Source organism: Scleropages formosus, chromosome 9 (genome assembly GCF_900964775.1).
Source record: "Scleropages formosus chromosome 9, fSclFor1.1, whole genome shotgun sequence".
Lineage (NCBI taxonomy): Eukaryota > Metazoa > Chordata > Actinopteri > Osteoglossiformes > Osteoglossidae > Scleropages > Scleropages formosus.
Window position 1 is genome coordinate 29,911,986 of NC_041814.1, and position 27,998 is coordinate 29,939,983.

The 27,998-nt window shown below is 45.9% G+C and overlaps 1 protein-coding gene across 2 annotated transcripts; it reads right to left on the reverse strand.

Moving 5' to 3' along the window:
- Positions 1-5: 5 nt before the first annotated feature.
- On the reverse strand, positions 6-27,917 carry rsu1 (Ras suppressor protein 1). Of its 2 annotated transcripts, none has more exons than XM_018726424.2 (9): positions 27,630-27,917; positions 25,636-25,747; positions 25,194-25,244; positions 20,780-20,900; positions 17,364-17,482; positions 16,691-16,773; positions 16,096-16,210; positions 12,443-12,575; positions 6-1,376 (listed from the first exon to the last, which is right to left on the reverse strand). In XM_018726424.2, exons 1-9 carry the CDS (start codon positions 27,645-27,647, stop codon positions 1,274-1,276), a joined length of 855 nt encoding a protein of 284 aa, XP_018581940.1. In that variant the 5' UTR covers positions 27,648-27,917; the 3' UTR covers positions 6-1,273. The 2 variants fall into 2 exon arrangements, with proteins under 2 accessions (XP_018581940.1, XP_018581951.1); XM_018726435.2 differs by lacking the exon at positions 27,630-27,917 and adding an exon at positions 25,871-26,350.
- Between the last annotated feature and the right edge of the window lie 81 nt (positions 27,918-27,998).

A 27,998-nucleotide genomic window follows, 5' to 3' on the forward strand; every position in this document is an offset into this window, starting at 1 on the left:
TATTAAAAAGGCAAACGCAGATGCCCTGTACATGAAATGAGGTGCGATACATGCATCACAATCATAATAGATAAAAGCAAAAAGCTTTCTTTAAAAAAAAAAAAAAAAACATTTGTTTATGTGACGCAGGAGTGTTGGTTCCTGGAGGACTGTGTAAATGCAGCTTCACCGCAGCCAAGTCCCGCATGTTTAATTTCCTCCAATTAATTTATAGTGTTCATTATTAATATCTGCAAATGAAGGCAGGGAACTGTGAAAGGATTTAAAGTGAATATCATAGAAATCATAGGGATAATTTAATTTTTCAAACTGGGGAAAGTACAAAACACAGCGCTCCAGGAATGGATTTTAACACCCCTGGCATTAGTCATAATCAAACTTTTGGACAATTAGCATGAATACACATGAAATGCTTAAAAATTAAATCAATAATGAAGTTTCTGTGTTGTTTAAATACTGAAGATACATTAAACTTGTAGGTACATTTTGTCAACATTGACTCCACCTCACTGTCTTAACAACCTCTATGTTTAAATGTAATGCTTACATCAGGGTGTGTAATAATGCAGCTGCTTTTAAAGATTTAAAATTCTACAGCTCTACCTTATGGTTATAAATGTTTTATAGAAAAAATAAAGACTTGGTCAAATACAATTTAAACAATGGTCAATACATTATATATATTTATATAAAAACCTCCACGTGGCATATTTTCCAAAGTATACAGTAACTCGAAATGCACTGGACTAATACAGTGTGTGTGTTTCTCTGAAGGGCCACTGGGTTGTTCCATGCTGTGAAACGCCGGAATCGTAACAGTTTGTAACTTGTCTTTAAAATTAAAAGGAAAAAAAAGACACAATGAGTGATGTTCCCCTCCAGGATTTGAGACAGAGAAGTAGGCGGCCCAGGCCAGGCGGCCGGTCAGCCCATCCCGACGCCAGCTGCCCCGCGGCTCTGGGACCATAGCGCTCCGACCACAGAGACAGCTGGCTCTGACTGACAGCAGGAGGCTGGGGACGAGGCTCAATTCGTAGATGACAGCCGGGGGGGGGGCAGGCGTAGCGGACAAGTGGTCAGGTGACCCGTAGGCTGAAACTCCAAGCAGAACATCTTAAAAGGTTTCTAGTCAGCACTTCAGGTTGTCCAGGAAGGGGTCGGGGGACAAGTGTGATACGAGGAGTGGAAATACAACACATGTGCGTTTAACTGAGGGAAAGAGCTCGTGCACAGGAATCCTGGTTTGTCGGCGGGATGAAATCACTCCTCTTCTTCACTTGTTCTTGGCCGCCAGGGGTTTGCGGCTGATCTTCTTGGACTTGTCGTTGCTCTTCTTGGGGGGTGCCGGGTTGGCCTGCATGTGCCTGCCGTAGAGGCTGTGGGAGGAAACCAGACACAGCGGGTCACGCAAGGCGTAATCCACGGGGGCACGTTACCCATCAGTCAGCGGCCCGCAGTGAGCGCCAGTAGTAAATGGGATTGCGGCCCATGCAGGCTGCCTTCCGCTGAGAGGCTTGCTACACTTCGACAGCAGGAAATGGGGAGGAGGAGACAGTCAGTCTGCGTTTCTGCTCCACTGCACTGCCCGTCTCCGTCTGTCGGAGAGGGAAAAACCAGCGTTTGACTGACAGAGGGAAAGAGGGAGCACCGACTGCACCGCAACAGAGACAGGAAGAGAGGGGGAAGATGGAAGGGCTGGGATCCACAAAAAACAGCACTGGAACAAAATAGGAATATTAAGAAGATAAAGAGGAGACATAAAAGTGAAGAAAGTGGAGGTCTGAGTGAGGAAAAGGGGATGATGCAAGTGGAGAGCCGCAGCAAACAGTGAAAAAGAAACATTACAGTAAACACCCAGGAAAAGCATGCAGAACTGATCTTACAATGAAATGGAGGGAATCAAAGGGCCATAATTAAGAGATGTCGAGTTATGAACCATCGTAAACATAATTATCACAGTCCGTTATAATGAGCCCCATACTGTATTTCCCATTAACACCTTTCATATTAACATTCACTGTTTGACAACTGCCTTTTTAAAAAAATTTAAAACAAAACAATAATAATAATTCATTTTTAACAGTATAGTCCAAGATAGATTTCTTGTGACTGTTTCAGCTGCCTCCTCCTCCTCGCTCCGTGCCACATTTCAACAAAGTGATCCTCTGCCACTGGCCCCGACACAAAAGCCTAACAGCACCTACGTCATTCTGGGTGACGGGTGCTCTAAAAGGTACAGCCACGTTTTCTCTCCCGTGGTCTGAACACACAGTCTTCTGGTGGCACTTCAACCACCACGCCACCCAGTGGTGTAAGCATTTCAGGTCAGGGCTATTAGTTGGACGCTCTGAGGACAGAAGCGATGAATTTCGCAGTAGCCTCAAGGCTGGTTCTAAACAGACGCCTTTGTCTGCACACAGGGCAGCAATGGATACTCAGGGGACTTAAAGTTGGAAGTTTCTGGAAGTTTCTGTTCTTCAGGAAGGGTGAAAGGTGAGCTGCAGTCGGTGGAGGACAACAGTGCCATCCCCACCCGCTTCGCTGTCTCTTTGCACCTTCCCTTCGGGGAGCTCCAGAGGCCAACTGCAGGAGGCTGCCGTGGTTCACTCAGCTTGTGTGAAGTGACCCAACTGAGGGTGGTGGGGGGTACAGGCGTGTGGTGCCTAATCTCCCTCAGGGGACCCTCTCTATCCCATCAGCAACCAGCCATGTGTCCTACAGGGATGCTGACGAGACCCTCAGTATCACCAGCAGGAGCTTCCACTGAGCACTGAGGATGACTCGGGATGAGAGAGACTGCATCTGTCACATGTACTCCGTGGGGTCTTGACTCATAGGCCTTGGCAACTAACTAATTACATTTACATTCCTTTAGCAGACACTTCTCTCAAAAGTGACTAACATTCAGCTACTTACACTGATTTACTCATTTGTACAGGTGGGCAATTTTTACTGTGTTAATTCAAAGTAACTACCTTGATAAAGGATACTACAGCAGGATGTGGGGTTTAAACCTGGGTTCTCTGAGTGCAAGGGTGACAACATTAACCACTATGCTACCTGTTGCTCAAGCAAGACAAAGTACAGGGGGTCCTCGACTTATGATGGGGTTCTGCCCCAACAACCTAGCTGTAAGTCAAAAACCCCTTTATTGCTCAATTACATGAAAAAAATAGAAACAATTAACCTGCATGAAACTACACTGTACAACAGCACTTTGTTATTTTTTCCCACCAATGTTACAGATTGTGTTAAAAGAAGACTAATATACACACACACTGGCTGAAACCGCTTGTCCCAAGCAGGGTCGCGGTGAACCAGAGCCTAACCCGGCAACACACGGTGCAAGGCTGGAGGGGACACACCCAGGAGGGGACGCCAGTCCATCGCAAGGCACCCCAAGCAGGACTCAAACCCCAGACATATCTGAGAGCAGGACCCAGCCAAACCAAGTGCGCCATGGCGTCCCCCCAGAACACTAATAGAGTAATATAAATACAGTATTATATTATCACGCTGCACTATTATTTTCACTCTCACTTCTAAATTTGCCTTAAGCTTCTGTCAAGCACCACCAGACAACTCACATTTTTGCATGATGGACACTGCAAATGAAACATCATTTAAAAAGAACCACAAGTGAAAAACAGTGTAACTGACTGAATCCCAAACAGATAAGTGACGGTCATGGTGAGGCACATCATGAGCAAATGCTGGGAGGCAAAAAGAACATTAATAATAATGTGAATAATATTAAAATAAAGCAAAAAGCATGTCAAAATATATATAAGATATAAGGACATGACGTAAAAGCAGGCAGACGATTATTTGATCCCGTTTGTGCTTTAAAGTATTGTGTGTGGGTGTGAGAGTGTGCATAAGTTTCTTGTCCCATTTCCTGCTGGTGTGTTTCTGATTACTTACACTATTATTTACATGACGGAAAACAAACGACACACTTGCAACACTGTGAACGGGTGGAGAAGTTCAATCGGCGGACACCACACTGACACCGATTCACATAGTTTGAAGCAGGACGGAAAGCAGACATCGCCCCTGGCGGTGGGTTCGAGGAGCACACAAGCGAGACCAGTTCATTCTCCTCATGCCCAGCATCAATGAATGCAACGAATGAGTGAGGACCCACTGGAACCCAGTTCAATCCCATCCTGCAAGGTGACTGGTCCCAGCAAACATACCATAGTCCTCACTATCACACATTATTGACTGTTAATATATTAACTTGGTGGCCATTATTACCATCATATGATGTATTATTACCTAACATTATATAATTTATTAGCCTGGCAGGTGGGCCAAGGGGAAGGTCAGCGAGGAGACTGGCTCACATGTAGGAGGAATGCTTCAATATGTCTGAGCAAGAAGCCGGGTGTGCTCCCGTGAAATACTTGAATAAATAAAATAAGACTAATCACAGGTATAATAATCCACATGGCTTGCAGAAGTTCACAGCAATCTAGCAGACAGATGTTATGAGGTGGCAGCACTACTTGCTACACCACTGTGCCAACCCAAATGAGAAAAGGGACAAAGCAGGAGGTGGAAGGGGGTAAGGAGCAAAAAAAAAAAAAAAAAAAAAAAAGGACGAGGAGGTGCTGAGGTGGGGTCTTACCCAGATATCTGACTCCCAAACAGCAAAAGCTGCATCAATCAATAAACATTTTCTTGCTCATGCTCATTACATTGCCCCCTGCCACGGGAAAGGCATTTAGTGAGACACATATGGCAAAATTAAATGTATGCGTGTTAGGCGAGCCTCTCTAAATGTACAGAGAAGACAAAAAAAAATAAATAAATTCATACATACAGCGCCCCCCCCCAACCAGAGCCAATTAAAACGGACAAGCCATGCTGTGGAGAGGATGGAGTCGGATTTCCAATGCGTCTCAGGGATGCCAAGATGTGGATTTTAAAAGGCTCGCTGAATTCAGCAAGGTTAGCTGATCTCAATCACAGCTGTTTGCGTGTTTGACGGTGCGCAGCTATGAGGGGGAGGGCCCGCGCGAGACGGGCTCATCACTCCTACATCTGCCGACCTTATGATTATTGCACTCAGAGAGGAGCGGAATCGCATATGCGTTAACGATGATTTACAATATTTACCTTACTGGCGAAAGACCCAATATTAGTGCTCTTGAGCAGCGTGCATTCTGGCTCCTTGCTTATTTGTGCAGATGGAGAATTTTACAGAAACAATCTAGGTTTACTTGTCTGATCAATGGTAAAAGGGTATTGATCTTTGGACATTTCAGTCTACATTTACTTACTGAGCACATGCTTTTATAAAGTTTATTCAACAGATGAAAAACTTTAGACACAGACACGGGGTGGCTGATGCACAGTTGGTCTGTCTGATACCTCTATGTTGTTAGTTCACATCCTCTATATAGCCGCTTATAGAAGTGACATTCAATAACAAATGCACAGATAATTACACCAGGTGGTGTTGGACTCATTTACATAGCTGCCAAGAGATCAAGTGAGATATGGCTCTGAAAGATGGGTTTGAAACCATTGACAAATGCTGGAAGGAATTCAACAGCTCTGACAGACAGAAGCAGTTCACTTCATCACTCACACACACAGGCTGAAAGCGCTTGTCCCAAGCGGAGTCGCAGCAAAGCGGAACCTAACCCAGCAACACAAGGAGTAAGGCTGGAGGGGAGGGGATACACCCAGGAGGGGACGCCAGTCCATCGCAAGGCACCCCAAGCGGGACTCGAAACCCAGACCCGCCAGAGAGCGGGACCCGGCCCAACCCACTGTGCCACTGGGCCCCCTTTCACTTCATCACATCAGCAGGAAAAATGACAAACAATGGACTTTAGATTTTGGAAATGTCATGAGTGGGACCACCAAGTCAACCAGAGGTGAAGGGGGATAGACCTCTCCCTGGATGCAGGGAAAGCATCGTGTTTCAGTCGAACACCACTTTTAACTCCGGCAGACCATTCAAACACCACCAGCTACTTCCCAGAAGCAAGTGGTGCAGATAAATTTCAGACATTCGCTTATGTCTAAATTATGTAATAATTTAGAAAAGTACAACCTTATGAATGGGTAAAATTATGAGCTATAGTGACTGTGCTAAGAAAATAAATATTACAAACATGACATGAGACAAAAGCACCCTTATTTTTAATAGGGCAGAGGTGCTGGATGAGAGACAGAAACCACGGGCAGTATCGATTTAGTGATCTCCCTGTCGGTTTCCAAGGCGCTACTGCTCTTACTGAACCGAGCTCCGGTATAATCTTCTTCACTTCTGTTGCCAAGAAATTTTGGTTTCCATGGAACCCCTCATCAGACTACTTCCCCGTTACTGTACCTCACCTCCCTTAACAAATGTGGACGAATCTGTTTTGGCTGAGAGCTGATGCCGAAACACCAGCTCCTGAGCAGCAATGCCTTAAGTCCCAAAGATGTTTATTTGAGATTTTTGATGCCAGCGGCCTGGTGAAGAAGTGCAGGAGCATCCGACTGGTTGCACACATTGAAATTTCTTTCCATGCTGGACTCTTGTGAAACAACTTGTTCATTAGGGCCTTTGCAGCGACTCGGAATGCATCTGACAGCAGCACCCAGCAGAGCGTGAGGCCAGACACTCCTCCGAAGCCCTGAACGGGGGTATTGTGGCAAGGGGGAGAGGCTGTATATATTACACATAGCCCATCCTTGGTGACCAGTACTGCAAAACTGCACCACCACAGGCTAACGGTCTTCTGCACTTCTGTGACTGATGCAAGCTGGTTCCAGCACAGGAGAATAGAGGTGCTAAACTGGAGCCGTGCTTGACTGCCTTTCACGCTTTCTGTTTACGGATTGTCCGAGGTTAACATGGCTGAAACTGTGCTTTCTAAAACTCTGCTTTAAAAATTTGCCTAACTAAATTTAACTTCATTTACCACCTGTAAAGCACACCAAAAATGTATCGGTGCAGAAACACGAACACCTGTGACCAAAAAAAGAAAAGATTGGAACCTCAGGTGGTTGAGTTAGATTTCCAGATGATCACCAGCCTTAGCATTTTGGGTGTGAATGTTTTGATATCAATCAAGACAACACTGTCAATGCATAGAAAATGTAGGGAGGAGGTGGAGAAAATGATTTGGGTGTACAGATTATAAAATTCCTGAACATCCTGGAACACCACAGATCTGAGAGTCTACCTGCATAGCTGTACCAGCAAGTGGAGGAAGGCTGGAGAACCCAAGAGTGTGAGAGAAAATTATACAAAAAAAAAAAAAAAAAAAACTTAGGCTGAAGAAAGGGAAAAGAAAATCCATGATGGTAACAGAGACAGTCGATAAAAGCTAAATGACAATAATTAAGACACATGAGAAATTAGCCAAAACCTACAACTTAAGACTGACGCCAAGGATGATCAACCTGGCTGTTTTGCTGACCTCTCGGGCAGGTTCCCATCTACAGGAGTCAGGGAGTCGAAGGAGGTGTGGATCTGACTCCAGTAGCATTCTGATGTGGCTGCACATTAACCCTAAACTAACACTTGTATCTTGCCAAAGGCACTGAAAATGGTCCAATCTGTAAATCAGCTGGGTGTCTCAGGAACCCTCCTCACCCATTAAAAACGAGTTTGAAGATCTCTGCCGTTTGGCAAAGCGGACAGGGTGTTAAATATTCATGACGCCAAGAGCGAAAGAAACACTCCGTTTTGCTTCCCACAACCCCTCCCTTGCCAGAGTCATTACGCCTGGTGACTTGGGCTTCTCGGTCTTAATTAAGAGTGAGAGCGAGCACAAAGCCCGAGAAAAACTTTGTCACTGTTACCACAACGGTCTCCAAATGAGCCCTCTAATAAGGTTGCTGATTGATATCCTGTCCTTGTCAACAGCCATGACACGGACCAGAGTAAACAGCAGCATGCAGGATTGGCTAATGAGGAGGGCGAGGGTCTGGGCATTAATACACCTTTCACCAAAACCTCCAACCCCCAGCGGGGCATTAACGTGGTCTGTCACAGTGTGGATGTGGACAGCCAGATGCTTTCAGTGCTACTGGGGCGAGTCCTTTATCCTAAAGGGCAAAGACCAGACAAGTTGGCCTGGGTCTTGGGATCTGAGAAGGGAAGTTTCCTCATTTGTTAGTCATCAGCTAACCTTAACCCAAAAACCCTAACTGCTGAATCTGGGGAAGGATAGAAGAAAGGAGCATAGAACTGGGAAGAAATCCTGCTGCTAGATGCCAAGGTATTCCCGACACAGAGGGGAATGTTACCCAACTGGCCAGTGTATGTATTGTAATCAGAACTGTACAGTCAGCCACAAGCATTAAAGCCCCTCTTTAAAACCTGCTCAGTTCACCTGGAGGGACGGGGCACCTGTGTGGAAGGAGGAATCATCTACACTACCTTCATGCAGTGAGTTTACCTCGGGGTAGGGTGTACGTAGTGCTATGAACCGGTGCTCAAACAGAGGCAGAGCAACAACATCCATCATCAAAGACCTCAATGTAATCGATGTGGAAATCGATGCGCACCAAATTCCCACTTTATAATGCCAGCCAGTTAAAAATACATTAAGGCTGTGCACAATTAGCAAGCTGGAGGAACCACAGAGGAAAGGTGGGGGGGGCACATTCCTCATTTTCAGCATCAATCTTCATTAGACACTACAGTAGTACATCATCAGGAAGATGCATCCTCCACGTTTAAAGGCAAATTTAATTTAACTTTTTGTATAGTGTCCTGTTCAACAAGTTGACCTAGAGGGGGGGAATAATCCTCTTGGGGTCCAATGGCAATTGGCTTCAAGCCCTCTGGGCACGTTAACATTGCTGACATTACAGAATTAGGGAGAATTAACACTCGTCTTATTTAGTTTTGAACAAATTGCTGGTGGGTATGCTTCGTGAACTCAATGGAGCAGGAGCTTGAGAAACCATAGTAAGGTTGAGCCATTAGACACAAACATCCACCTCCTAGTGGTGCTCAATACCTGGCAGAAAGCGTGCTATTTTTCTGGACCCTACCGCACAGCTGCCGATGCAGAAGAGCGTCAAAGCAGGCATAAAGCAAGTTTGGCCAACGTTCACTTTGATGAGCTGCGCTATCGATACCCGCTGCCTCTGTGGGTGTGGAGGGGAGACAGGTTTGCAGGCCCGAGGTGCCATCAACACATGCAAAAATCTGTCATCGCTTTGTCTTCCCCCCAACAGAGCTGTGCTTCATTAAACTTTCATTTGCTTTAACACTCACATGTTAAATGGCTTAGAGCAACAGAAAAGTGAGACGGGTAAAAAAATATATACATATATTAATTTATTTCTTGACTTGTTCTGTAACTGTTCTCCAGTTCAGAAGCAGAGCTGCTGCCAAACTACTGAGTGAGAGGGAGCAATACCAGCACTCTCCCTGGCCAGGTAATGAGACCCAGCGCTGACCTGGTACTGCAGCCACTGTCCTCTAGTCACCGACCTTCCCAAATCTTAGGAATTCATCATATTTCTACTGAGCGATGCATTATGGAAAAAACAGGTAACAAAGGCAAGTACATTACCACTGCGCTCTCACCATCTCCGATTCTCACCCTTCCTATGGAGATGAGATGGGACTCTCCCCACTATGGGAAAGATGGGTCTAAAAACGGTAGCAAATGCACTGTTCAGGAACACCGACCCACTACAGCGGGTTTGAGTACCACAGTTGTTACAGTGATTTACCCGAGAGCAAAAATTCAGACTGAAATGCTGCATAATGCATTGTCTTATAATACCGTTTTACTGCAAATTCTGTTCTTGAGAAGCCCTTGCTCTCTCATTCTGACATCCAGAGAGACATCAAGACTGTGTTGTGATATACTTGTAAAATGGGGGTAGCAGGTGGCGTAGTGGTTAGAACTACTACCTTTAGATTTGAAAGGGGTGGGTTTGAATCCCACCTGCTGCTGTAGTACCCTTGAGCAGGATTCTTACCCTGAATTGCTCTAGTAAAATTAGCTTGCCACATAAATGGATAAATCAATGCAAGAAGCTTATTGTAAAAACCTAAAATTGTCAGAAACATCGGACAAAGGAATCAACTATTTAAATAAAGGTAAGTGGTCTTCCACCATCTTAAGGAGGCTATGTGCTCCTCAAAAACCTTTCTTAAAGTAAGCTGGGTAAATAATTGTAAGTAGTTTAACACGAAGTCATTTTGGAGAAAAGCGGCAGCTAAAAGAATAAATACAATGAAAGATTTTGCGCATTCCTGAGTCCCAAAACTGGTATCCATTTGTGCTAAAATTTCAACAAATCCCACTAAAATGGGTAGTTATTTCAACAGTTAAAATTAGGTATCAACAAACAAGACACTTTCTCATTAATCACTCCTTCCATACACTGAATGCTCAACAAAACATACACACGTGATATTCAGTATTTATGTATTAATTCAACCTTCAATGCAAAAACACAACGAAAGCAGTGGAAATTAATTCACACTCAGATAAACTGACATTGTGTCACACAGCACCTGGGCAATGCGACTAAACATGGGTTCAACGTGTGCTCTGTCTCAGTGGAGTTTGAGTGCATTTCCTCCCTCACACCAGAGACTTGTGTTTCATGTGAACCAGTGACTACGTTGTTCAGTTTGTGTGCGTGTGTGTGTTACATTGCTCTGCTGTACAGGTGGGTGGATGATTGTTGGGAGTTCAGTGCAGGGTGTCAGCAATAAGGCACCTTCGATGAAAGTGTCGGCCAAACACTAGTTAATATTCACTATGAGTCGCTTTGGATAAAAGCGTCTGCTAGACGAATTAATCTATTTTTAATGTCAATTCTTCATTTCGTGTAAGAGAAACCTCGCATGCCAAAAAACAGCTACCATGAAATGAAACTCCCCATAAAGTCAAGTTCTCATACCTCGAACCTCGGGGTAGGACAGTAAATGTACATGTAATTGTTCTGTGTCCACAACCAGGTGGACAGTAGTGCCTCCCCTGCAGCAGCTGTGTGTCTGCAATTAGAAAACTGTCTTGTTTTTGTACAATTTCAAGGTACAAAACCTGGCTGTCATCACTGGAGACCCTCAGCTATGACCCTCTTCACACGACAATGGGGGGGGGGAAAAACACACACACACACACACACACACACACACAGAAAGCATTAACGAAGCATGTTGTAAACATGACTGCACAACACAGACAGGTTAAAGTGGGATCCAGTGGAACTTGTACATGCATAAAAACGGAGCGTATGCTGGGCCGGTGTGTTTCACACACTATTTCCAGAGCGCTCCCTGGGGTACAAGAGTGATTCCATTTCTGGGATTTAACTCGAGAAGCTCTGAGCTGCAGGATCGGCTCTTTAACCATACTTGTCTCCTGCCACAGTGCTACCGGTGACTCCCACAAACATACATGACAAAGACTCCAAGGCTTTGGGTGGGAAAACAAGGTCCCCAAGAGAAGGGCTGGAGCGAAGAGTCGACTGATGAAGAATGATGGAGGAGAGGATGGAAACTAACTGAAGTTTGGAGTTACAGGGTTCGATTCCTCTATACCCAACAAGGGAGAGGGACCCTGATTTATTGCACGTTCTGCTCTTAATGACAATCTGCTATAAAAATCATCGCTGATGCAGACGGCATTGACTTCATATCCGAGGGCCTCTCACTGTATCAAGGAGCAAAAAGTGCATGAGCAAGCAAGTGTCAAAGGAAGAAAAAGTGCAACCTTTCAAATACACACACGCACACACACACGGACTGACCAATGCAATCGTAAAATGAGACTTCGAGATCTCGCTCTTAAAGACCCTGGTTGCAGCCTCCATGAGAGTCAAAGGATCCAAATCCCGCTATCTACAGGACCTGGTCCCTCCCCACAGCCCAGAGTAATGCGCTCCTCCATCAGAACCTGCCTAATGGTCCTACTTACAGAGCGTCCAAAATCAAAAGCTCACTGGTTCTTAGTTTTGGCCCAGAAGTGATAGATTAAACCCTCCTCTGAGACCCTAGCATTAAGGAAGGCTCTCGAACCCATCTCTTTCAGACCCATCTCTCTCTTCCTCTCCTGAGAAATCCATTCAGGAGTCCAACACCATCTGAGCACCACTTCAACGGGCTGCAACAGCAGTAGAAGGCACCACGTGAGCGATGTGAACCAGTCCTATGGTGGTATCACACACAAAGTCTGGTGTCTGTTTCTTCTCTAGAGTGAAAAACTTCTCTGGCCCCAGGAGGAACCACCTTCACTCTACACTTCCTCACATTCCGATGTTCTAACGTGTCCTCTTCTAAACACTGCCATCAGTCAGGGAGAGGATTTGGAGGGAAGTGCCACCTAAAATGCACCAGGCACAACCCACACAATCCTGGCGGACTACGCCGCTTCTCCCCCTACCTGTTCTTTTCGTGGTGGTGACCCACCCGACCCTCCCTGCCCCGTCACCCTCGTTCGGCGAGGTTACTCACTACTTGTAGGTCTCCGAGCGCACGTATTCAAAGACGTGGGACACGCCCAGCTGGAACTGGTCATAGATGGGTGTCACCCAGGGGTTATTCTCCGCCTTGAAAACCTGCTTGGGCCCTGTGAGGTCCAGGTTACCTGAAGGCAAAGGGGAAGAGTCATAAGAGGAGGTGAAAACAAAAAGGGGCAGGAAAAGCAAGAGAGAGGGAGGGAGAAATGGAGGGAGGGCGATGATGGCAGTGTGCAAAGGAGGATGAACAACGGAGGGCAAGATGACAAAAGGGGCAAAAAGTATGGGTGAGAACAGAAGGAAGCAGGAAGTGCGTTCAGATGGGAAAAGGATCACTGGGAAAGTCAGAAGAGGACGTGGAGAAGAGGCGGAGGCACAGGGAGACATGGCACAAGGAGAGGTTGGGGGAACGGGGACAGAGGGTGGGGTGGGGGAGTAGGGAACCAGTGTGAACAAAGCGTTGGCGACGCTGCGGCGTGGGTCATGGCGCTAACGCAGCAGACGCAGACACACAGGGGGCTAATTAAATTGTTTCTGATTAGTGAGTGTTGAGAAACCTGTCAGGGAGAAGCTAAATTAAACCGAGCTGGGCGAAGAGCACACGGGTCCGGGAACGCAACCAGCCTGCCAGCCACTTGGAGTTCACATAGTCTGTGGCGGGATTCTCCTTTTCCATTGTTGTTTATTCAGTTTTTCTTGCAAGTTCATCATGGAAGCTTATGAATTTAAGTGCTTTTTTCAATGCATAAGATTTGATCACGAAAAGAGTAGACTTTGAAAGTGTGTACGAATGACAGTCAGAGGCATCTAAACCGTGCCTGTCAGGAGTCTGCAATGACACCAAGAGCTATTAAAAATAATCCCTCTTCTTATGAATCGTTACAATTTTCAGAGATACAAGCATTTTGCTTTTTATTTTTGACTGAAATTAATTCATTTACCTGTTTGTTAAAATTTTTGTTTGCAGCACAGCAAACATGACTGTGCGCAACCACCCATGTTCACAGATGACAGTAAAAAGTACCAAAACGGGACAGGGGTGTGTGTCCGCCTTAATTCAACTAAGTTCCATGGTGTTTACAGTTTGTGTCTGCAGTTCCTGACTGTAGGTGACCAATATAATGACTAATGCTGGACATGTTTATATGATGAATCGGTCAACAACTGGCACTGAATACAAGTCTATGGAGGCAATATACTTTAAAGAATTTTAAACTAATTTTAATGTTAACTTCAAGGTAATAATAATGATAGAATAAGTCTTACAGGGTTTTTTTATTTTAATTTAGCTATATCTAGGATAATATATATATCACAGCTATATCTGAAATCCCAGAAGCAGAGTCACTGGTGTTACCAGCAGCGCCACTGTGGCCCGGAATTTAACCAATGAATAAATCGAGGGACTTTTGTATTAAGCTTTTTGACTAATTTTGCAGTAAAAGTGGCTTTTGATTTACCATCAGATGAAGGTATAAACACACTTCTACTCCCAATGGCATTCGTAAGGTGAGGAGCCAGTGTAATAGGTTTTCTGCCTCATTGACACTTTTATCCTACCTAATAATCTCGCTCTTATTCTCACATATTCAATTGGCATTGGAAACTTTTGGAATGACAACATTATAAATCACTCTTAAGGATGCCATGTGATATCACTCATATTGAAGAGGGGAAAAAAACCCCTCTACAGTAAAAACTGATTTTTTTTTTTTTTTTTTTTTTTTTAGAAAGGGCAATTCCTGTTTCCTCCCTCTCATTTTCTTCTCATCTCCCGCTATTCCACTCCATGTCCTCCCCTCATCCCCCTCTCACTCTAGATCCTTCACTGTCCTCTCTCCCCTACATAACCATTCATTTCCAGCTACTTTAACAGCCTTGATGAGATGCATCTATAAACACAAAAACATAGAGCCAGCAGATGAGCCATAATAGCAGCCAGAAGACGCAGTTACTGGAGAGACATGAAAGATGTCGGTCTCCAACATCTACATGACTTGCAACAACAAGCAACTCTTCAACATCTACGCTACCCACAAGGAGCACTAGGTCTTCAACATCTACATGAGCTGCAAGCAACAGCAAGTCTTCCAACATCTACGTGAGCTCCACAAAGGGGCAGGTCTTTAGTGAGACCTACAGGCCATATTTGTTCCTTTCCACTGTAAAGAACCCCAATGAAAAGGCTGGGGCAGGCGGGGACAGGAGCTTTTTAATCGGGTCCTTGTCAGGCCACATTCTCCTTCTGGTCCTCTCTCTCCGGTGGACTGAAGGCTTCGCTGCTCCTTGTTAAAAGCTTCCTCCATCGCTACTCCCCCTCCAGCGACAGCCGACCGCTGACAGGAGCTCTAACGAGCGCTAGGCTGCTGCCGCAAGGATTAGGCCACTTAACCCCAGGATGCTAACAAGCCTCACAGCCCTTCAGGGCAGACAGGACACACCCACTCTGTTCAGACCACACCTACCTAATAAACCACACCCACAAAACCCTCATGTGTCTCTCTGCAGCTAACCCCAGCAGAAACCCCGTCATTTCTTAACACTCTCATTGGTGGCTCTCAAACTCGAAGGCTGCAGCTCATCGATTCTGCCGGGCCGCTCGATGAGTCCACAGCGTGGGCGGTTCTGGCTTTCGGTTCCAATTACTTCAGGGTTAGACCCAGAAGGATACATGGCTGCTGTCGGACAGAAAATTAAAAGCTGACCTTTCAGCACAGCTCGTACAGCACGAAAGAGGCGCGGAGGGCCAAGACGGCTATCCTGCTCTGGACGGCAGGTTTCTCTGCCTAGTCCTTCAAAAGCACCGACAAAGTGGTTTTCATCTTTCCCACGTTCCCTCACTCCCCAGCGCCCTGCAGAGTAAAACCGTTCTGATTTTATGCTGCAGACTGAAACTGAAAAAAGGAAATAGAGTCTTTCCTCTGCTCTGAACCCAATCCACCGTTTCCTACAAGATTTACATAAAAAAAAAAAAAAAAAAGTGACCCTGGGGGTGGGGGGGGTCATGATTTATTCAACAACATGGGCGAGGGTGGAGTTTCATGCACGCTGTGTCACTACCACTGCCTCAGAACAAAAAGGACTGAGTGAAAACCTCAACCAGAGCTGATCATTCTCCTCAGAAAACATGAAGTAAACGGAAAACTGTGGGGTATGGGGGGTGTGGCTGGGAGGCTCCACAGAAGGGGTCTAGACACTCTCTCTAACTGATGCGATAAGGGACACAGTGATACTACCCACTGTACTACTGGTGCCACACAACTCCATGGCTGTGGGTTCTGACATATGTTTGCAACCGGCTCAGTCTTCCTGCAATATGCATTCCCCTCCCATGTTCACATGGGTTTCCTCCAGATGCTCTCGCTTCCTCACACAGTCCAAAAACCCAATGTCTTTTAGGTAAGTTATAAGAGTATAAATTACCTTTAATGTTTACATGTCTTCGTGATTGGCCTCTAACAGACTGTGGTCCGATCCAGGGTGTACCCTGCTTCACACTATGTTTCCAGGACAGGCTCTAGACCACCACAACCCTGCACTGGTTATTCGGTTATTGCTAAGGGACTGATCAAAACGGCCCAAACGCAGACCAGTCACACGTGCTCATGTTTTACTTGTGTGTGTATGTTTGTGTGTGGCGCCTCTTACCGAGCTCAGGCGGAAGTACAGTCAGCCGGTTGCCCTGGATGTGCAGCTCCTTCAGCTGGGCCAGGTCCCCAATCTCTTTGGGCAGGGAGATAAGGTCGTTGTCCCTCAGGCTCAGCTGTGCTCAGAAAGGAAGCAGGAGAAACCCAGAGGGGTGCAGGTTCAAATCCCAGCAAGGAAATGCCCCAGTTGCCCTTGATCTGGGCACTACACTGTCATCAGTCATTACAGCACAGGAACGTGCGCTTCCTCCCTCTCTCTCTCTCTCTCTCTCTCTCTCTCTCTCACACACACACACACACACACACACACACACACACACACACGCACAGCTGACACTAATAGAATTATGAATCAGCTGAGAATTAAATGTTTAATTATTGAATTACACAGCAAACATTTAATGTTCTGATGAAACGATTGAAGTACTGTGCTTCTCTGGGGGGCAGGAAACCTTAAAGCCCTGAATTTCCATTATCTGCAGGTACCCCCTGCATAGACTGACACACACACACACACACACACACACACACACAGGGGGCAGCTAGGGAAGCGAAGGATAAATGGATCTCTCTAGGAATTCAGATAAATGACTCACGATCTGCAGCTTGGTGAGCTTGCCGATGTCGGGGGGCAGAATCTCGAAGTCGTTGTCACTGAGATAGAGCGCGCGCAGCGTGGCTGCAAATTAAAGAGAGGCTCGTAAAGAGGCCGGCCGGCGCTTGGGCCCGATCGATATGCCGCTGCAGCTGACGGATGAGTGACAGACAGCGTCACTCTGAGGGTCAGGTGACAAGAAGAGGACGGCAGGGCAGCTCACGATGGCCTTCGTTAACAGAGGCAAGGCATGCATGCTTAGACACGAGTGTGTGTGTGTGTGTGTGAGAGAAAGTTAGCGTAAAAGAGGTGGTAGTTAGCCAGGGTAGTTTTTCTAGAAGCAGGTAACAGCAGCAAAGAGGTCAATAAAGAAGAAAGAGGGAGTGGCTAAAATATAAGGACAGAAGAGGGAAGAGGAAAGAGTGGTGAGGGGGGAGTGGCTAACATTAAGGAGGGAGTGGGGACAACACTGAATAAAAAGTGGGCGAGGAGGAGTGGCAAACAAGGGGGCATGGCTAGAAGAGAGACGATCTCGTCAGTATGGAAGAGAAGTGAGATAAAGTGACTTGAGAAAGCGAGAAATGAGGGGGAGGAGAGGACGAGCGCTCAGTGGGGATGGAGATGAGTTTGTGGGGCAGAGCTTTGCCTCAGCAGGCAGTAAATCCACAACTCACTGAGATAGAAGAAGTTTCCGGGCAGAGACGACTCATTCAGGTTGTTATAGGTGAGATCCAGAACCTCCAGGGCGGGGAGGGAACCAAACCCACGTGGGAGGGAGCTCAGCCGATTCATCCTGTCAATCAATCAATCAATCAATCAAAACAACTATTTTACAAAAGAGCTTGTTAACCAATGTGTCATAGTAGTTATTTTAAAAAGTGAGATTTTCCAGAGCAATTTGGGGGAAAACGGCATGTTCCCCCGACACCGTGACCAGCAGCCCAAATGACAACAGAACGGGAAACAGAGAAAGAGAGGAGACGGAGGAGAATCAGCAGTGTGTTGATAATGAAGCTCTGTGCTCATAACTTTTAGACAGCGTGCTCCTCACGCCTCCACTCTGCTGATCCACCTCGTCAAAGGTTGACTTCCGAGACAACGCAACCCAGTAAAAGCTCCTCAGACGGGTTATGTATCCCGTTTATCTATGGTCTCAAGAGCCACGGATATATTGCCGGTTTCTGTGTCCATAGTAACATTTCCACACTGAAACACACTCAATGTACAGAACATATCAGATGTGGGTGGCACTGTGAGTAGTGCTGCTGTTTCACAGCACCTGGGTGGTGCGAGAGGACATGGTTTCAATCCCCACTCAGTCTGTACAGAGTTTGCATGTTCTCCCTGTGTCTGTGTGGGTTTCCTCCCACAGTCCAGACATGCTGTTCAGGTTTCCCCATAGTGTGTGAGTGACAGAGTGTGTGTGTGTGTTCCCCTGCTGTATGGATAAGTGACTCATTGTAAGTAGTGTATGGCATGTGGGCTGATAACACTACACCGAGGTCATTGGAAGTCGCTTTGGAGAAAAGAATCTGCTAAATAAATGTAATATGTAAAAAAGTGCAGGATCACATTCTATTAATAGTCTGGGTAAAAGATGACATATCAGCTACAGTCACCTCCTTGTCATCAGCTGAAAGTCCTGGGTTTGAATCTGCACTTTCGCTGTAGTACCCTTGCTCAAGGTACATACCCAAAATTAATGTGGTAAAAACACCCTGCTGTACAAATGGGCAAATAACTAAAGTTAATTAACATCTCCCAGTCTCCATGGACAAAGGTGTCAGCCAAATAATGGTTCATAAGAATGAAAACAATAAAAATGAAGCCGCGTTTCCCTTACAAACCTTTTTCAAATGTGGTGGATTTACAAGCAAATTCATAAAGTGACAACAGACATATTCTCCAGTGGTGGGAGGTAAAGTGTCACGGGTAGTCACTGTAAACAGTGTTCTTTATTTCTTGTCGTGGTTTCAGATTTTAAACCTCCGGAAAAATGTCCAATTCAGACACATTCATTGACCACCGCCGCAGCTCAGAGCAGTTCATACAGTTGCCTCCAAAATTACCAGCACCCTTAATAAAGATGACAGAAAAGAAGAAAAAAATACAAACAGTAGATAAACGAATAAACGTTACTTCAAAACCCTCTCCTTTTTACTAAAATAGTAATTTCAAAAGCAATATTCCTACACAAGCAAAAGCTTTTTTTTTTTTTGTTTTTTTAAACAAATTTAAAAATTATTGGAACATCTGTGTTTTGTGCCATGTCAGAATGTAACATTTCTTGCAAAAATTTCAATTGTACAAACAATTCTTGAAGTTTTCCGGATTTTTATACTGCTTTTTATGCTTACCGAAGGTACATTACCCAGTGGGTTCTGTACCTGAGAAGCGCGCGCACGCGCGCGCACACACACACACACACACACACGCGCACACACACACACACACACACACACACACACACACTTTCAGAACCGCTTGTCCCATACGGGGTCACGGAGCCTACCCGGTAACACAGGGTGTAAGGCCGGAGGGGGAGGGGACACACCCAGGACGGGACGCCAGTCCGTCGCAAGGCACCCCAAGCGGGACTCGAACCCCAGACCCACCGGAGAGCAGGACTGCGGTCCAACCCACTGCACCACCGCACCCCCACCTGAGAAGCATTCAGCAGCAATGTGACGCTACGCTTAATTATGAACTGTCCTCCTGAGGCAAGACTGAGCGAGAACCACAAAGTTCCCCTTATTGACCGGCTGCCAAACGCACTCAGATCACTTACACCCCATGTCCTCTGGCGTTTGTGTGCATGTTTGTGTGTGTGTTTGTGTGTGCGCATGTGCATGCGTGCAATGGTTTGCCTTTCGTCTCCTCCAGCTCACGGTGGGAATCGAACCTAAAAGAGACAAATTGATTTCTGCGGTTTGTTAACGAAAGCAATTACACAGGAGGAGAACTATTCTCTTGGAGGCGACCGGGTGTGCGGATCCTGGGCGTCGAGTGCCGTGCTGAATACAGGGACGGGGCTTAGGTTGCGAGATGACAGCTGGAAACGCAATGCATGGAAGGGAAAAGAAAAAAAAAAAAAAAAAAAAAAAAAAACGAAAAGGAGGGGAAAAAAGAAAAAAAAAAAAAAAAATCAATAAAAACATGGGATGTTGGAGGTATGAGAGATTATTCATCTCCTTAATCTCACACGACACTGAAGGGCACTCTGCAACTTCCTCTGCTCCACCGTTAAGGGCAACACTCATCTTTTCAGGGTTATGAAACAGTGTAGGGCAGAGGACAGGTACAGCGGGGTAAAATCAGGGGCATGGACACTTCCTAACACTAAACAGGGGCACTTGGGACACTCGTCCAACGACTGCTTGTCCGAATGCAGGGAAGTGACAGGCCAGAGTCTATCGTGGACGCAGGGAACATGAGGCAGGGTACGCACTGAACCGATGTCCACGTTAACTCCACATGGAGGTGAATTCAAACCCAAGTTCAAATATCAAAACATTATCAAGTGTGAAAGGTAAAGGAGAGGATGTCCATGGCTGAGTTCTTATTGTCACAGCTGACATTGGGCAACGGAAAGACTGAAAGTAACACATGTCTGGGTGCGCGGGAGGGTTAGGATGAGATTGCTTTCATCTCAGAGAACTGAGCCTCTGTTCCTGAAAGCTGAAATCTAGTTATATCCCCAGATTCCAGCGACATTCAAGCGCGTCTTACAAAACTGGGCTTATGCTGCTTAAAACCTGCGAGCTGGAACTGCTGGGTGTTAGATGCAGCAGCAGAAGTCGCTCTAGGTGTTGATATTGAAGACGAGGACACCCGGGGGACCTGCTCGTGGTCCACAGAGAAAAGAAGACCTCTAGGTGGAGGACCTGAGCAGTCGTCTCACAGACATCGGCTCATTTACACACAGTCACTGAGAAGAGACTGATTCGATCCCAGGAGACAGACGAGCAGCAAGAAAACAAGGTACGGAGATGAGATGATGGGGAAGAGAGGCTGGAAAGAAGAGGGAAGGCAGGGCTGGAGGTCACAGGTGGAAGTGGAGAGGCAGGGTTGGAAGAAATACCGGACCTACCCCAGATTGAGATGCTTGAGCTTCTGCAGGCTGCTGAGCTGGGTGGGCAGCTCCTCGATCTGGTTATTGAAGACATTCAGGACCTCCAAGTTCTTCAGGTCAGCAATGTTGGGAGGAATAGCTGCACAATATAAATTATACCGTGCACATCATACTTCACCATTGGACTCCAACTATGTGACGCATGGCATCAAAAGAGCGAATTTTAGATGGGAATCTGTCACGTGAAAATATGGTAATATGGTACTGTAGATATTACATGAGTACATGTGCACCCAGATGGAACTACAGCATTTTGTGGCCGCGTACAATATGAGCAGCCTTACAGGAGTTCCCACAGTCCCCTTGGTCAACACTAACCACTTCAGTGAACAGCCCAGACACATTAGAAAGTAAATACGCACACCTTTATGAACTACTTTCTTCAAAAAAAAAAAAAAAAACACACCTTATGGATTATTGAAATCCGTGTGGACAATCAAAACACAAAACTAGAGGCTCCTGCTCTCAATCATGTTCCATTTACTCTGTCCACACAATGTTTGTTGTACGTAGGCAACGTTCTTGAAGTTTCCTCCAGGACGCTGCAGCCACAGCATGTCCACATGCAGTAAAATGAGCCCACGGGAGCACTATTTGGGGAACCCATATGGTGGCATGATGAACTAGAGGGAACACACGAGGAACCGAGGGCTGAAACCCTCCTCCTCTCCACCCCAACATCGAGAACACAGGAAGTGAAAGGACAGTCTTTGTTTGACGGCTCTATCCTGGCCGTCCATGGGGGTTGCGTCTTTGATGCTTTAATGATGGAAGCGTTTACTGCTTCGGATCGGTTTCCGCCCCCACTGACACCGGCCCCGGAGTCAATTCCAAGAGGTGCTAGGAGATCGATAGGGATAACAAGGCCTCTATCCGATTAGGCGGCGATCAATGACCGAGCGGGGAGCAGTCGGTTCGGCACGAGCCGTGTGCGGTAACGGCATGACGCGACGGTCACCAGACGGATCAGTGCCGATCTCGACAACCCAGGAATACTAATGGGATGAGGGAAGAACGCTCGAGAAGCTTACCCACAGGGGACATCCTGCAAGGTTCAGGGAAAAGTACGTTGAAGGATCCTCATAAGATCTAAATCTATCAGAGAGCAAATAAATATGACCAGAGAGGCAAAGGCTCATGTTCTTTAGATCACCTCATCCTGTGTCTGCCATTCCCAAAATAATGTTAAGGTAAAGTCTAGCCACCTTAACCATGGTAATCATGACTAGAAGACAACGGGCAAGTTACAGACTAACAAGGACAAGTAAGGTATAACCACACTGGGAGCTGAGCTGTGAAGAGTAAACCAAGGCTGAAGGAAGTTGAACACAAATGCTGTGGTTGCACTGTGTAACAGAATGGTGAGAATGGCAACCGAGCTGACTATTAAAATCAGACTGACACTGTAACCTAACGCTCAGAGAGGAGGGGTCACAGCATGTCCAAAAAAACTGACCATGTTTCTCATGAGTGATGGAAAACGGGCAGAGGACACAGGTCCCAGAACAGAAGCTACAGCCATTGTTGTCCAGGAGAGATGCAGACACTAAGAATTCAGCAGACACCCCCAGACACCTGTACTTCAGGGAACTCTGCAAAGGTCACCATTTCTTTTGTTGACACACAAAGACACACACAGCGAGTACAGACCAGCACGCTCTACCTCTCTGTCCAGCTCTTTCTCTAAACCAAAGGCAGAAAAGGGCCTCACTTTGAGTCCTCTTGCCACCTTTCCTGCGACTCTCTATTGATTGGTTTCCTGCCCGATTTGTCAGCAGAGAGGTTCGGTCATGCACACGAACCCAACACAGCTCAATTGTTCCTTTTCGCTGTCGATACACACCCGTGCCTGTTGGTGTTAAGCAGGAAACGGTAGCTTTGCCCTGTCCCTGAGAGGCCATGTGTGCCTGAGTAGGCCACGGCAGGCGAGGTTTTAATTGATATAAGTAGGAGGAGTCAGCTGAAGGATGAAGGTGTGACCAGGCGCAGGTCCCTCCTCCAGCAAGCCCACACTGCTAGCAAAACAGTTTTGTGAATGTCAGCAAAATTCCACAAAAGCCTTGATGAATTCAGACTAATAGGCTTTACTTCTGAACTTTAAAACTGGTGGAAAAGACAACAGGAGGCCGACGCTGCAGTAAGGAGCAAAGGGAAAGCGAGAGAGACAGCCAATGATGAATTCATTCACCAATTTTTAAAAACTCATGTTTAAATTTAAAGAAAAAAAAAAAATGTTGCATTATTTTTGTTATACACGAGCGCGCGCGCGCGCACACACACACACACACACACACACACACACACACACACACAACAGCAGTCAATGGTCTTATAGTGACCCCTACTTCCAAGTTTAATTCCATCAATAAAAGTAGCTCTTTGAGGACCTGAATAAATCAATATAAATGATCAACTTTGTGTGTGTGGTGCAGTGGTCTATCTTTACACAACTGAGGGGATGCCAGTCCAGTGCAGTAAAGTCCTTTCCTCCCAAATCCCCCAATCTGCAACACCCTTTATGGATAAGAATTTATTGGTAATATTAATATAAGGATATATAAATGATTGTTTTAGACTATTCATTCAGCAGCAGTGCTTTGCCATTCATTGGTGTTAGAAAAAATGAATAATATACGCTTATTATGAGCTGTTGCAAAACTTAATTTGTCATCGGTTTTCAGGACAATAACTTTTGTTGCACATGAATACTAACTACAGCACTGAACCCAAAACTTTAACAAAGGAACAAACAAGCAAAGAAAACCTGAGGTTACAATTTCTAACCAGCGAGTGAAAGAACAAAATATCTTTAGAATACTGGGAACGTGGGGTCGGCTGAAAAGGCCAAATCTGACACCCTGAACTAAAAATTCCTCCTAAACCAGATATGCGACTGCACTGGGAATGCCAATTACGCCATTAAGCCCTGAGTCCGCTGCAGATCGTTTGGACATGACTGGCCAAGAATACAGAGCAGTGGCAGAATGGAATTAGGAGGTGTGGCCACCCAGCTGTCAATCTGTCAACGACACCAAAATGAAGGAGAGAGAGGGTAACGGACAGAGAATACAAAGCAGAGACAGATTGGAATTACGGGGTGTGGCTTCCCCCTCGTCAGTGTGTCACTGAAATGAAATAGGGAGACAGAAATTGAAAGGTGTTAAGTGTCGTGATCTAAAGGAAGGTCACGTATTTCAATAGTAAAACTGGTTAGACAGACATACAGCAGGTGGCGCAGTGGTTAGCGGCATCACCTTACAATCAAAGCATGCGATTCGAGTCCCACCTCCTGCTGTAGTACCCTTGAGCAGAGTACTTGTGCTCAATTAATATACTGAAAATACTAATAGAATTTTTAATGTAACAGGTAAACAACTGTAAACAGTTCACAATACAAACTTAACACCGATAAGCAACATCTAAGGAAGGTGTTGGATTAATGAATCATAAGCAATAACTAAAAGCAGAGGATGGTAAAAATAATCCATCTAATTAATAGCTCAGAGATGACTGACTAGATCCAGGTCTGCTCAGAGAAAAGAAATAAAGAGAATAAAGAAGGAGACCAGCTATCCCATCTTGGAAGAAAAGTGTAAACTCATGGATCCTGTTCGCTCAACAAAATTTGTTGCCTTTAACAGCTATTTTTTCCTACTTTTCCACTTGTTAAAGATGATTGACTACACAAACTGTTCATCTGCCCCTCATTTGCTCATCACTGCCTCTAGCGGTGCAGCGTGGGAGTGCAGTCAATCCTGGGTGAAGGTGAGAGTGCGGCCTCTTGTGGCCAAAGGTAGTGACGCAGCCGTGTCCCATTAGGGGGGCAGCAGGATAGTACCACAGAGGTGCATCCTGGGATTTGACTGTCTGTGTAACACTTGGCTTGATGTTGCAGTGGCGAGTCCTTTAAGCACAGAACCCACACAACACTGGGACTGTCTTGATTTGCCTGGCCGGCTGGTAGCTCCCTGTTCAAAGGGGTTTTACCCATAATCCCTGCACCTCCAACAGCTATAATTACACACCTCCCGAAAACCACTGTGACCCGAGTGTCTTCACGGTCTGATCTGGAAAAAAAGTTACACCTGAACACGTAAAGATCACTAAATAGTCGTATCGCATGTAAGAAGTCTTGAAAAGCTCAGGAAGTTAACGGCAATTCGATAGCACACCCTACCGACAGATACACTCAAAGTAACACATTCACAGATGGGAGCGTTTAAAAGAAAATGTTTTGGCGGTGAATATGTTTTAAATAAAACACACGAGCTCGGGCTGATCCGTGAGCACCACTCAAAATATATGTAAAGAAAAATGTCTGTGCCGAGGGGAGTTGGGGTGAGTGCTGAGACAGGAATGCTTGCAGACTTACTCGACAGTTTGTTGTGACTCAGAACCAGCTGGGTGATGTGCGACAGGGTGACTGAAAAAGAGAAAGAAACACACAAAACACACACAACAAAATTACAGAACTAATAAACACAGGCAAATTTCTTTTTGCCTTCAGCACAATTAGGCCCAGTTAAATCCATTAAAACAGCAGCGAGTAACTGTTTCCCCTGGTTTATGTACAGTACAGCTGACACTGTCATAAATACACCAGGATGCTGCATATTAGGGCCAGCAGATGGCATACTTGTTAAGGACATGGACTGTCAGCAAGATGGGTGCTGGTTCTAGTCCCAGTGGTGGCTCAGCACCCTTGATTTGCTCCAATAAGAACAGCCTGCTGTATTAAAGGAACCAGTACTGTACAATACTATACTATAGTACAGTGGAGTGGTGGGGCAAATCCCAGACTGCAAAATACTCACACAATCCAGGGATGTCCAAGAGGTTCGAGATGCCGCGGTCACACATGTCCACCTCGGGGACGTTCTTCTCCCTGCTCTCCTCCACGATCTTCTTCAAAGACTTGGACATGATCTGTGGCGGAGAGTGAGAGGCGCGCGGAACGGTCCGGCAGGCAGGCAGCAGCCGCGGAAGTAGTAAGTGTGCACGACAACGCGCGAAGAGAGGAAACAAAAGTCCGAAAAGAAACACACCTACCTCGTCCCCAGGTACCACACGCCAAAAAGTCGGACGAACACGGTTAAACCGCCGAACTGTTTACAAAAAGTCAGAGGAGTTCAGCGGTCCGCCCTCGGTTACACACCCAGTTCGACCGGAAGTGGACGCGAATCTCCCCGCGAGCCATACAAGGACACTTCCTGCGTGCTCGAGGACACCAGCGGCCCGGCAGCACAGCTGCATTTCAGCGTCCAATCAGAAGCTACCATTCCGTGGCTTACTGTAGTATCGTGGGGGAGGGAGAATTGACTGAAATTTCTGTCCAATGGAAATACGCCGTAGGAATAACAGGAAGTTGCAACCATAAATACGTCCCGTAGTGCAACCAGAAATACTTTCCCAAACTTTTTTAAATTTCAAAATGGAATAAAGTGTTAATTTTCAGTAAATGAGTTATTTGTAGCAGCAAAATTTAAGGTTGATAACGTTTTTTTTTTTTTTTTTTCCCCCAGAACCGCTTGTCCCATACGGGGTCACGGAGCCTACCCGGTAACACAGGGCGTAAGGCCGGAGGGGGAAGGGGACACACCCAGGACGGGACGCCAGTCCGCCGTAAGGCACCCCAAGTGGGACTCGAACCCCAGACCCACCGGAGAGTAGGACTGTGGTCCAACCCACTGCGCCACCGCACCCCCGTTGATAACGTTACGTTTTTTAAATTATATACTTTTCAGTTCTACAAAATTATTCATTTTTTTGAGTGGTTTATCTAATTTAACATTCATCCAACATGTATGTATTTAAGTACATATATGGAATACACATATTTATTGTTCCTAACTATAACCATAACCATACGACCGATTTTTTTGTTTATTTGCGTGTTTTCCAACCTACTGCAGTGTATTCATGATTTTTTTCACCCATTTATTTTTACGAAGTGTCTGATTATTTTTAAGCGTCTGGGAAATGAATAATGTAAATGTACTGAAATGGCTCTATTTGGAAAGCTTTAATTATAAGGAAAGATTTCTGTACAAGTGCTCCTCTGTTTCTTGACCGTTCCTCCGTTCCTGGAACGCCGGTCAAGCTGCATTGTAGATTTAAGTCAAAGTCACCTTTATTGTCACTTCCACAATATGTTTAGGACATATGGGCTGTGTTAAGGGATGTTTCGACCTGCTCGCACAGAGAAACAACACAAGACAATGGTAACTGAGGCCTGGACACACAGACAGACTTTACTGATCCTGACGGAAATTGCACAATTATGATCACTGACCAAATGTCAATAACACAACTGTCCCCCCAGCCTGAGCCGTGCGCTGTGCCGTCAGTATTATTTCAGGATGATTTTTGCTTATGCACCTTAACTGCTTACGTGGACAACGATGCTAATTCTTGTTTTCTCCCACCTACTCATCACATATTCCTTTCCTATTCCTCTTCTTCTCTGTCTTAACTGGGGTTGTGTCCAGGCCAAGAGTAGGGCTGGAGAAGCACACAGTGTTTGGAGGCCATCTTGGTGACCATATGGTCCATTCCCATGCGTCCCCCCCACCCCGATTCCTGCTTTTCTCTGGCTCAAAATCATAGTGCAGAGTAAGAACCAGGGGAGCAAGGACACAGAGACACCATCCAAAGAGGTGAAGAAAAAGGCAAGAAGAGAAGGATGTCATCTTGAAAGAGTTACTGTGTGGGATACGGCTTATAAATAACACTGCATCACAGTAAAATACAGTGCTATGAATCCAAATCCATCTAATCAACATCGTTGTGATCTGCCATTGATCCCTACCTTACGAGGGAGACACATCTTCTTCAACCTTGCCACTCCCTTATTGCCGGAGTGAGACAGTTCCTGGGACACACACCCTTTTCCTCCAATGTACCCTTGGGTGAAACAACTCCAGGGACAGAAACCCCTTTTCTCCAAGGCGTCCTGGAGTGACACAGCTCCTTGGACAGACCCCGCTCCCTTCCTTATCCTTCTTTTTCTTGGGAGCTCCCCTGCATAGGAAGACAACAGGAGATGTGTGGTTTTCTTTTGCCTTTCTTTTATACCTGGTGGATAGGTGGCCCCAACTCTGCTGGACTTTGCCTCGCTTGACAGCATGAGATAGGCAGAGAGGACTGGACAGAACTCTGGGCTGTGTTGTGTTTACAC